General features: G+C 38.3%; 1 protein-coding gene across 1 annotated transcript; it reads right to left on the reverse strand.

Annotated features, from left to right (window-relative positions):
- Window positions 1–7128: 7128 nt before the first annotated feature.
- Window positions 7129–8387, reverse strand: LOC140007265 (uncharacterized). Its single transcript, XM_072049973.1, has 2 exons — window positions 7945–8387; window positions 7129–7882 (listed from the first exon to the last, which is right to left on the reverse strand). The coding sequence occupies exons 1-2, from the start codon at window positions 8385–8387 to the stop codon at window positions 7129–7131; spliced, it is 1197 nt and encodes a 398-aa protein (XP_071906074.1).
- Window positions 8388–10793: the final 2406 nt, after the last annotated feature.

The following is a 10793-nucleotide window of genomic DNA, read 5'->3' on the forward strand; positions in this document are numbered from 1 at the left end:
TTTGTAAAGAAAGTCAAAAGATATGTTGTTTTGACTTGTCAATAACTCATTTTGTCTTCCTTTTTGTTGCAGAAGCATGTGCCACCGAATTCTCTCTCCCAAGATAGCTGGAAAGTTGTGTAAAAGGTGAGAAAAAACGGCTGTGCCACTTGCAGAAGAGAGTGACAGATCCGATCCTCGGATCCGAGGGGTGGAGAACGATCCGAGCTCGGATCAAGGCTGATCCAAGGCTTTCTCTTATAGATCTGAGGTCGGATCGTTTGACCTCGGATGCACTGCTCCAAAGATACAGACGAGGGCTCGGATCTCCATCTGTTCACACGGATCCGAGCTCGGATCCGTGCTGGTAATTAATTTCCAATTTTTTTACTTCTCTTCCTTTTTCTTCATTTTTGCTCCTAGTATCCTTGTACTTTATCCTCCAGATGATCCTTACATTTTTTCGTCATCTCGTGCATGAATTCCATATATCAATATCCTTCACATTTTCACAAAAGTAACAGTTAATCTACTCATTTATCAAATTTTGAACACTTAAACAATATTTAAGCAATTATCACCAAAAGAGTTCAAATATGGCTATAATCTTCTCAAAACATACCAAAAGTTCATGCCAAACTTGTACAAAATGTATGTTAAATATTCACTTATCAGATATTGTGATTTTGAATGTTACACGAGTGTGTTTGGATTGCAAGACTTTCAAATAAAAATCTCAAATCTTGTTTTGCTAGTATCATACACACAATTTTTCAACCATTTTTTTATTTCATATACATTATATCACAAAAAGTGTTATAGTAATTATTTCAAATAATCTCCTATCCAAACAAACCCAGTCTGCCTTTAGTTATCTTGCCTTTGAATGTTGTAAACTACCTTACTTATCGTGCCAATGGTAAATGCTAGAGGAATTTAAATAATTGATGCATTACAAATTCAAATACTTCTAAGTAATCCAACTGACCTTGAGAATGTTTAGAAAATTTTAAATCTTTTGGAAAATTTCTCAATCCAAACTAGTTTTTCTCAAATCTATGGCTATTTTATCGCTTTATTTTTATTTTCTACATTGTAGATATATCCACCCGTGACCGTGACACTTTCGCAAACTTTTAAATCACAGACAATATACAGTAACAATTGAAATAGATGTATACATATGTTACTTCTCGAAATATCCTTGCGGTGGTTGAAAAGGATTTTTTAGAACCGTCCCGCAACCTCTATTACATTGGCTTCATTATTGGTTTAATAGATCACAGCCGCAGATTTGAAAACAGTATTTGCGGCCTTTTCTTTTATGGCTTTTTTTGACCATTAATTGTCACATACGGCTCTCTCTCTCATCACCGTTTTTGCCTTTGAGCCTAAACCCACAAAATCTTGACGAACGGTATCACTTAACAAGAATGTACTTTCAACCCTGGGAGCCTGAAGTTCAATTCTTGACAAATGCTATACAAATAGCAGAACAAATATTTTTTTTTCAAATTTATTTGAACAAAGCCTATGGGAGTTCGGCGTGTATCTCTAGCACCACTATTGGAATGAAGTAAAACAACGGCAACAATTAATGTAAAACAACAGAAATTGCTAAAATTAAGTATCTATCAAACAATGAAATTTTGATTATTATCTGCAAGAAATTCTTTCTTCATTTAGTCTTTGAATGAGCCCTCTCACTCTTTTTTTTTTTTTTGGGCAAATCCCATTTATGGGGGAAGGACACCACATCTAAATTTTATTAAACAAATTAGAAAAACAAGAAGGGGACATAAACCTTATCTCCAAATAGTACAAAAGCAAAAATTAACTTCCGAAAGAGAAACAAGGAGTACTAATCCGTTTACACAACAATATTATGAATATTTGAAGACTGAAAGGCCAAGTCTCTCAAACTTAAGCTCACCTCTCACTGTTTGAATGAAAGCTCTATTTGCATCAATTGCTAATAAGTTGACAAAGACGACTTCTAAATTTTCATCCTTATCGTTTTTCTGATAAATAACTTTTTATGTAAGCATCTCAAAGTGCCAAATAAAATAGAATACTTATTCAGAAATTTTATTTCCCTTCTTTAGTTCAAGAAGAAGTTCTAGGCAACGTCATAGTGTTCTTTAATAATTTGTACTCCCTGGACTTGTTCCCGCGGCAATAAATCTTTGTTAGCCCAAAAGAAGGAATAGGCCGTACAGTCATTCGGCCTCCATTTTTTCCCCTAGTGGAGTGGACAGAAATCACAAGAGGTCCTATTATGTTCCACTCTTTTTACGTAAATACTACATACATGATTTTATGAGGTGGAGCGAAATTACAAATTCGTTGACTAACATAAATATAAACAACCTACATTCTTGGGGAGCATTAAAACAAAACGTATTGAAGGCCTTCATTGTAACTAAAGAGTTCTTACATTTTATTTTAGCTTATTTATTTTATTTTATTTTTTTACTTTACTAGTGCTCAGTTTTGATGAAAAAGGGGTGGGATGGATTGGATGTTATGAAAGAAGAGAATGTAAGTGAGAGGTTCCAAATTCAAAGCCTCCCACTTTCACTAAAAAAATGGTAGAAAAAAATTTGATGAAAAAGAATAGGAAAGAGTCATGTTCAAGTGAAAGTAGGTAATTATCCCTTCTTAACTTTGAAAAATACATAAACATGGTATAAATATTTTAGAATTTTAATTTTATCTGACATTTGAGCCTTCTAAAATTTCTTATTTTTCCTTTACATTGCCACTTGTTTTTAGAGTAAATACATTCACTGCCTACTTTTAACATGAACATATTCATAATGAAAATAAAATACTATTTGAAAGAAAAAGAAGAACCTTAAAACTTTTGGTTGATGATTTTCATTTGAATTCAGTTTTCACGAATTATAGTTGTATAGTGCACAAAAACAATAAATATAAATACTTGAACATTATTATTGTTCCTAAAACTCTTTTTAATTTTGGAATCACTGGCACAACCATCCAAATTGATTATCTATTATCCATGTTTTTGAATAAAAGCATTTATTATGTAAAAAAAAAAAAAAATTTGCCTGTGATGATAGAGTCCATAAGTTGAAGCAAATAACCTCCTAACCTTAAGGTCTTAGCTCTACCATTGCACGTAGTATAGTAGTAGAGCTAATATCTCGGGCAAACGTATAAAGACATTGCTTTTTGATATTGTCATTTTCTAATTATTAATTGCATTTTTTTTTCTGCTTTCACTTAATTGCCCAGTTTTGATATCTAATTATAATTTTAAAGTCAAAAAATTAAAACAATTTTTATATGTATAAGCTCTTTCTTGTCACAGGATAAATTTAACAAAACAACAATAATGATACTCAAAGTTGTATGCTCAAAATGAGCATCAATATATTATTTCTTTTTGAGCATCAACATATAAAGTTGATATAACTATTCATTTCTCTATCTTCTTTCTCTTGATTACCATCTTAAGGGTGGAAAACAAAAAACGAAAACATGAATTCTTTATGTCTCACACTCGGATTCACAATGACCTCATCTAAATGTTTCAATTTTGAAGTCCACAGATAACATGATCATTAGCTATAAACAGATATTCTACATGTTTGCAAAAGTAATTTTTTCAAGAAAATAAATAACACTGCGAGGGAAATATGTACTACTAAAGCATTCGATAAAAACTACCTTTTGTAGATGAACAAAATAGCTAGTCAAAAATATTTAGTTTTTCTTCCTACAAAATTTGAATAATTTGAAATTTTTTCTTTTTAAATTTAACTTTTGCCCTCATAAGAAGTTAAAAATATTTTAAATTACATACTTAAGATTTAATTGAATTAAAGTTCACCCCATCCAAGGAATTTTTCTGATTCCGTCATCTATGCATGTGTGTCTGTACATATGTGTGTATGTGTGTACAGACACCCATTGAATTTTTTATATTTATGTATGTGAAATGTCTTATCACTTGTTCAAAATTATATAAAATGTTAATTTATATTAGCTAAACTCAACTGAGCTAGATCCCATCAAACAGAAACTCGAGCTGGAGTAAGTCAAAATTAAATTGAGCATAAGCTCAATTTTTAGGACTCAGTGAACTCAAGCTCAAGTGTTATAGTTTACTGCTTGAATTTAGGTCAGTTATTTTAAATACCCTTCTCTAGACTCTAATGACATGCCAGCTTTTTTTTTTTTTTTTTCCAAACGATAACATTGTATTAAGCATAAACGGGTACACAGTCAGAGCAACTGCTCCTGTAAATCTGCCTGAACTAATTCTAGCAGCCATGCTGGGAAGCTAAGCTTCCATTCAGCTACATCAATCAGTGTTATAGCAAACTTTGCTAAATAGTGACTTACATAGTTGTTGCTCCTTCTAGTATAGGAAAAACAACATTTGTCAAATTCTTTCATCAACCTCCAAATATCCAACTGAATAATGGCTATGCTGACTTCCTCCTCCCTTGCATTGATTTTGTCCACTACTAACTTACAGTCTGATTCCAGCTCCACTTTTCTCCATCCCATTTGTTTAGCTAGTACCATAGCTTCTCATATTGCCAAAGCTTCCTCCACCTGTGCCTCAGCACAGCCTTCAGTTGGCCTCGTCCATGCACCTACCAGTTCCCCTGAGCTATTCCTGGCCGCTATACCCCACCCTGCCTTGTTAAGTTTTTGGTCCAGAGCTGCATCAGTGTTGAGCTTGATCCAGCCAGCTTGCGGTGTATCCCATCTCCTGCCCTTCTCCTGCTCTCCTGCTACCAGATTGTCATGTTTTGCTCCCCCCCTTGTGCCAGTTGAAACTCATTCCATTCCATTAGTGCGTTGTTAATCACCATCATAGGCTCACTGCTCTTGTTATTGAACTGCTTATTATTCTTGGATTTCCATATCTGCCACAAAATGTTTACCGTGAGAGTTATGTGTTCCCTCCCTCTGTCTCGGGCCACAGCTCCCCTAAGTTCTTCCCACCAATGCTAAAAGTTATTCCTAAACTCCTCCAGTCCATCCCACCTCAATGGTGCCACCTTCCAAATTGCTCTAGCATTACAACACAGAAAAAACATATGCTCTAATGTCTCAGAGCCATCTCCACAGCACTTGCACATATGGTCCCCCTTACCAGACTCTCCCTTCACCACTGTGTTAGTTGGCAGTATTCCTTGGAAACATTTCCAGATGAAGTGTTTGAGTTTATTTGGCATGCTCAAACCCCACAGAAAAATCCAATTCTGAGACTTGATCGTCCTACTATTACTTGGTTCTGAAGCTCCTCTATGTTGATACTGTCTACTCTTCATTTCCTTGATTAGTTTATAGCCAGTCTTGACAAAGTATACACCGAAACTTGACTTTGCCCAGTAGATCCTATCCAGTACCTTCCCCAGACTCAGAGGTATCTTTAGTATCTGCAACCTGTCTTTCTCCTCAAATTCCTGCATCAGCAATTGTCTATCCCACTTACCATCCTTGATCAGCTCACTAACCTTCTAGGTCTTGCTATCAACCTTCCTCTGAGATCTTACCTTCCCATCCTCTATCCCTGCCAGCCCCTGCCAGCCACCTATCTTCTCAGATTTTAATGGATTCACCATCTCCCACCGTCCTTCTTAGTCCTTCCTCCAGCATTTCTCTGGCACTCAGTAAACTCTTCCAGCACCATGAGTCTGATCCTTTTGGCTGTACATCCCAAATGGATTTCCCACCAAAGTACCTCGCTTTCATTACTCTACTCATCAGCAAATTAGGCTGCATCAAAATTCTCCATAATTGCTTCCCCAACAATGCCAAGTTAAAGTCCTGCAAATCCCTGAATCCCAGACCCCCTTCAACTTTGATATCTGTCATTCTACTCCATTTTATCCAGTGAATTTTCTTTTCATCCTCCTTCTTTCCCCACCAGAATTTAGCCATTTTTGAACATACATTCTGACACAGTGCCTTTGGCAACCTACAGCAAGACATCACGTATGCAAGGAGAGCTAAAATGACAGACTTCAACAAAGTCTCCTTTCCTGCTTGGCTCAAAAGTTTTTCCTTCCAACCCCCAAGTCTTTTAACTGCTTTCTGTCTAATGAACTCAAATACCTATCTCTTTGATCTTCTTATAACCATAGGTAGCCCAAGATATTTGCTCTGATGAACCTCTCTCATACCTTCCAGCTCTTTAAGCACCTCTTCCTTTCTCCTCCCTTTGATATTTTTGTTGAAAAAAATAGAAGACTTTTCCTTGTTGATCAACTGGCCAGATGCTCTCCCATATTCTTCCAACACCTTCATAAGCTGCACAGCCTCCCCAACCTTGGTTCTGCAGAAAATTAGTGAATCATCTGCAAAGAAAATGTGAGACAAGCTAGGAGCTGCATTGGCAATCCTCATTCCAGACATACTACCTTGTCTATTAGCTCTTCTGAGCAGGGCAGAGAAACCTTCTGTACAAACCAGAAATAGGTAGGGGGATAGGGGATCCCCCTGCCTTAAGCCTCTAGAAGGCTTGATAAACCCCCTTTTTTCCCCATTAACATTCACAGAGTAGGTGACACTAGTTATACACTCTAAAATCCACTGAATCCAAGTTGGACAGAACCCTATTTTTTGCATCAGCTTTGCCAGAAACACCCATTCTATCCTATCATAAGCCTTAGACATATCAAGCTTGATAGCCATATAACCATCCTTTCCAGTTCTCTAATTATTAAGAAAATGAATACTCTCGTGTGCCACAAGGACATTGTCCAGAATCTGCCTACCAGGCACAAAGGCAAACTGAGAGGAACTAATGCAACAGTCTAGCACAGTTTTAAATCTGTTGACTAGAACTTTTGAAATGATCTTGTAAATGACATTACACAAGCTGATAGATCTAAACTCAGTAATCAGATTTGGTGAATCAACTTTAGGGATAAGGCTGATCAAGGTCTCATTTATGGATTTTAGGATATGACCAGAGTGAAAAAAACTTTGAACTGCACTAATAACATCACTTTTGACAACATGCCAAAATTTTTGAAAAAAGATAGGGGACATACCATCTGATCCAGGAGCCTTGTTTGGATGCATGGAATTAACTACATGACTAATTTCCTGATCAGAGACTGGCCTTGTCAACTTTCTGTTCATGTCAGCAGTTACAGTCTATGGGATCTCCTCCAAAATAGCACTGAAATCAGTTGGATCATCAGACGTGAACAGTTGCTGGAAGTAGTCCACAATTTCCTCCCTGACCTCCTCCTCATTCCTACACCACTCTCCACTTCTCCTTTTCAGACTATTAATCCTATTCTGCTTCCTCCTACTCATAACACTAGCATGGAAGAAGCTAGTGTTTTTGTCTCCCTCCTGGAGCCATTTAATTCTTGCCTTCTGACTCCAGTATACCTCCTCTCTCTTGTAAGCCTCCACCAACTTCCTCTTCAGTCCTATAATTTTTGTTCTATCCTCTCTGCCCTGACTCTCCCTCGCCTCTTTAATTTCCTTTTTAATTTGTTCTACCTGCTTTTTTGAGTTCAGATTCAATTTTTTGCTCCAATGCAGCAGGTTCATACAAACTTGTTTAATTTTACACTGTACTTTATACAACCTTGACCCCTGTTGTTCCTTCCCCCATGCCTCCGTGATCACCTCCCCAACCCCCTCCTGCATAATCCATCTCCTATCAAGAGCAAATCTCCTCTTTCTTGGTACTGCTACAGGGGTCTGGTCTAGTAACAAGGCACAGTGATCAGAAGCTTCTGTTTCAGCATGAGTAACTTTACCCTTTCCAAAATTGCCACACCACTGCTTAGTAGCCAGCACTCTATCAATCCTTTCCTTTATCACTCCTTCATTGTCCCAGTTATTACACCAGGTCCAAGGCACTCCCTCAAAACCAATATCTATCAGGCCGGTCCTATTAATGAAGCCAGTGAAACTTTCAAAACCACTAGCAGGGCTGATTCTACCCCCTCCCACTTCTCCCCATTAGAGGTGATATCATTCAAATCTCCCATTAGAGCCCAACAATCACCCCAAATCTGTGTTCTCCTCTCCAACACCCTCCATTGTTGCTCCCTAATCTTATCATCTGAACTGGCATAAGCACACACACACCACCAATCTCTACTACCTCCCTGATCCCCTATAAGTAACTCTATAGTAAAACTAGTAAATAAGATACTCTTCACCTGTATATCCCTCTTCCAGATCACAGCTAAACCCCCTGCAATCCCCACAGGGTCTACCACAAATAAATCATCAAACTTTACCCATTGCTTAACACTATTTATGAAGGTCTTTTTCTTTTTTGTCTCTGATAAGAATATCAGAGATGGAGAGTGGACTTGTACAAGTTCCTTAAGTTGGGGAACTATCAAGGGGCTCCCCACACCTCGATAGTTCCACACCAGAGCTCTCATTGAGGGGTGGGAGCCCCATTAAGGGAGGGCTCCACCACCTCAGACAGCATCAACACATCCTTAACCCTTTCACTCAGCCTTGCTTTCTTCTTACACTCAGCCTCCCTCAGGTTCCCTTCTAGCTCACCCCCCACCTGCTCCCTTCCTTCTCTTTCTCATTTCCACGCCATTCTATACAGTTTTAATTTCTAGCAGAGGCTTCCTCTTACCCACCTCCTGCACCAGCCTCTTCCATGTCTTACTGACCCTATACTTCCTCGTGCTGGTTTTATTACTCTGGCCTTCCTGCTGATCTTCCCCCCTCCTTCATACTCCGACCCTTGTGCAAGCAGTGATTGTTCTCACTATCAATCCACATCTTATCCTTGCCACTCCCTCCTTCCTCTGCACTTCCCACCTCCACTGTCTTGAGCATCAGCAAGCTCCCTCCCTTTTCTGCTTCTGCTACCTCCTTTACTTCCTCTAAAACCTGCCCTCCATGCACACTCTCTTGCCCCTCTACCACATACTTACTAATCCTCTCACCCTCCTGCCTCCCACTCCACTCTTCCCCTATGCCCTCCCTAGCTATTGGTCCCCAGTTCTCCTTCTCATTGGATTGAATATCTGTCCTCCCGTTCCCTCTATGGAATTCTTTAGTGTAGGTGAGTAGGGGATACAATCGGCTCCCAGTTTCCCCATTTGAGCCTTGATCCTGTATCCCCCTTTCCTTGATGTTTCCTGTTCCCCATCACCACCACCTTTCTTCCTTGGACTCCTAGGGAAACTGGCCCGAAGCCAATTACCATATTGATTCTCCCTATCCATATTTATCCCTTTCCTAGTACAAATTCTCTCACTATGACCTACCAGTCCACAACAGAAGCAAAAATCTGGACATTTTTCATACTTAAACTCAATCCATCTAGATCCTCCATTACATTTCACCACCGTGCCTCTAGGCAGCGGTTCTCTAAGATTCACCTCAGCTAGTATTTTGAGATGCTTACCTTCCTTGCCTCCTCCTTGAGGGATAATGACCTCTCTAACGCCAACAAATATTCCTCCAATCTTATGCCTAGCCTCCATAGTAATCCAATGAAAAGGAAGGTTCCAAATCTGAACCCATACTAAGGTCCTATTGAACGCCTGCTCCTCCTCCTCTAGATTTGCCTGCCATTCCAACAATACCAGAGGCTGACCATCATAGATCCACGGCCTTTTTCTAAGCACCAACTCAATATCGTTCCTAGATTCAAAAACAAATTGGAACATATTTGCCTTAATCTCTGTAATTTTCACGCCCCTTAGCTGAGGCCACACATTAGTAGCAAAGCTCCTTATACCAGAAATGTTAGCTGTTTTCTCCCCCCAGACTTTCCCTATTAAACTCAATCTACACTCCTTTATACCTTTCTCCAAATCCTCCTTCCCCAAACAAACTCCCTCCCTTTCACTTTCTGATAAAGTGAATTTCCTCATTACCTCTTCGATGTGTTCCATCCTCCCTGATCCCACAGGCTTTACTACCTCCAGTTCCAGATTGTTGCAGGCTAGTCCAGCTCCAGAAACGTCACCGTTTCCAGCTCCCAAGCTTCGTCTCCTTGACCACACAGCTACGACTCTAGACCAATGGAAAAGATGAACAACCTGCAAAACACTAGAAAACCACAAGCAATCGAGTACAGTGAAAAGCAGAAACAGACTATAGCGACCAGGATGGAAAACACTTCTCACGAACTTATAGGATGAATTATATGGCTATCAACTTTCAATGTTAAGATTATCCTAGAGTAATTGGATGTTCTAAGCAAAACCGCTACAATTGGAAAGGATGCTAAAAGAGGAAAGAAATTTTATTGAAGAATCTGTTATTTTGGGATTCGAAAATTTAAAAATCTGTTTAGAAAAGCACGACTCCCATAGAAGGGAGATTTCTCTCTCTAGAATAGAGAGAAGACGGCTCTCATAGTGAGAGACTATGAAAGGATGACATGCCAGCTTAGATACAGACAATTTTATGGGATTCTAGTTATCCGTCAAGGTGATTAGATCTAGCCTGTCATAGCTAGACTGGTACTAAAATTTGCTGATAAATGTGGTACAAAAAGTACAATACACGAAGTATGACATAAACAAAAAGGGGGAGAATGATCATCTTGAGTCGAATAGAAGACACAAGTAAGAGTGTTTGGATAGTTAAATTATTTCACATAATATTTCGTTTACATTATAAATATATTTTTCAACTCATGTTTTTATATTTTTAATTATTTTTTTATCTCATATACATCATAGTACAAAAAGTGCTATAGCAATTAAACTAAATAATATTTCATCCAAACACATATTTTTAAGGTTTTTGTTACATCTACTACACTTATTAATTTGCTTTTGGCTTATTGCAATCCATCTCTCGAATACCAT

This window comes from Coffea arabica, chromosome 5c, assembly GCF_036785885.1.
Source record: "Coffea arabica cultivar ET-39 chromosome 5c, Coffea Arabica ET-39 HiFi, whole genome shotgun sequence".
Classification (NCBI taxonomy): Eukaryota; Viridiplantae; Streptophyta; class Magnoliopsida; order Gentianales; family Rubiaceae; genus Coffea; species Coffea arabica.

What these genes read in the sequence shown, in the direction of transcription:
- LOC140007265 (XM_072049973.1), bottom strand. Translation starts at nt 8,387, where the DNA reads ATGAGAGCTCTGGTGTGGAACTATCGAGGTGTGGGGAGCCCCTTGATA. An exon ending in ATCACCTCTAATGGGGAGAA is followed by an intron (nt 7,883 to 7,944) that starts GTGGGAGGGGGT and finishes CTTCATTAATAG; the next exon opens with GACCGGCCTGATAGATATTG.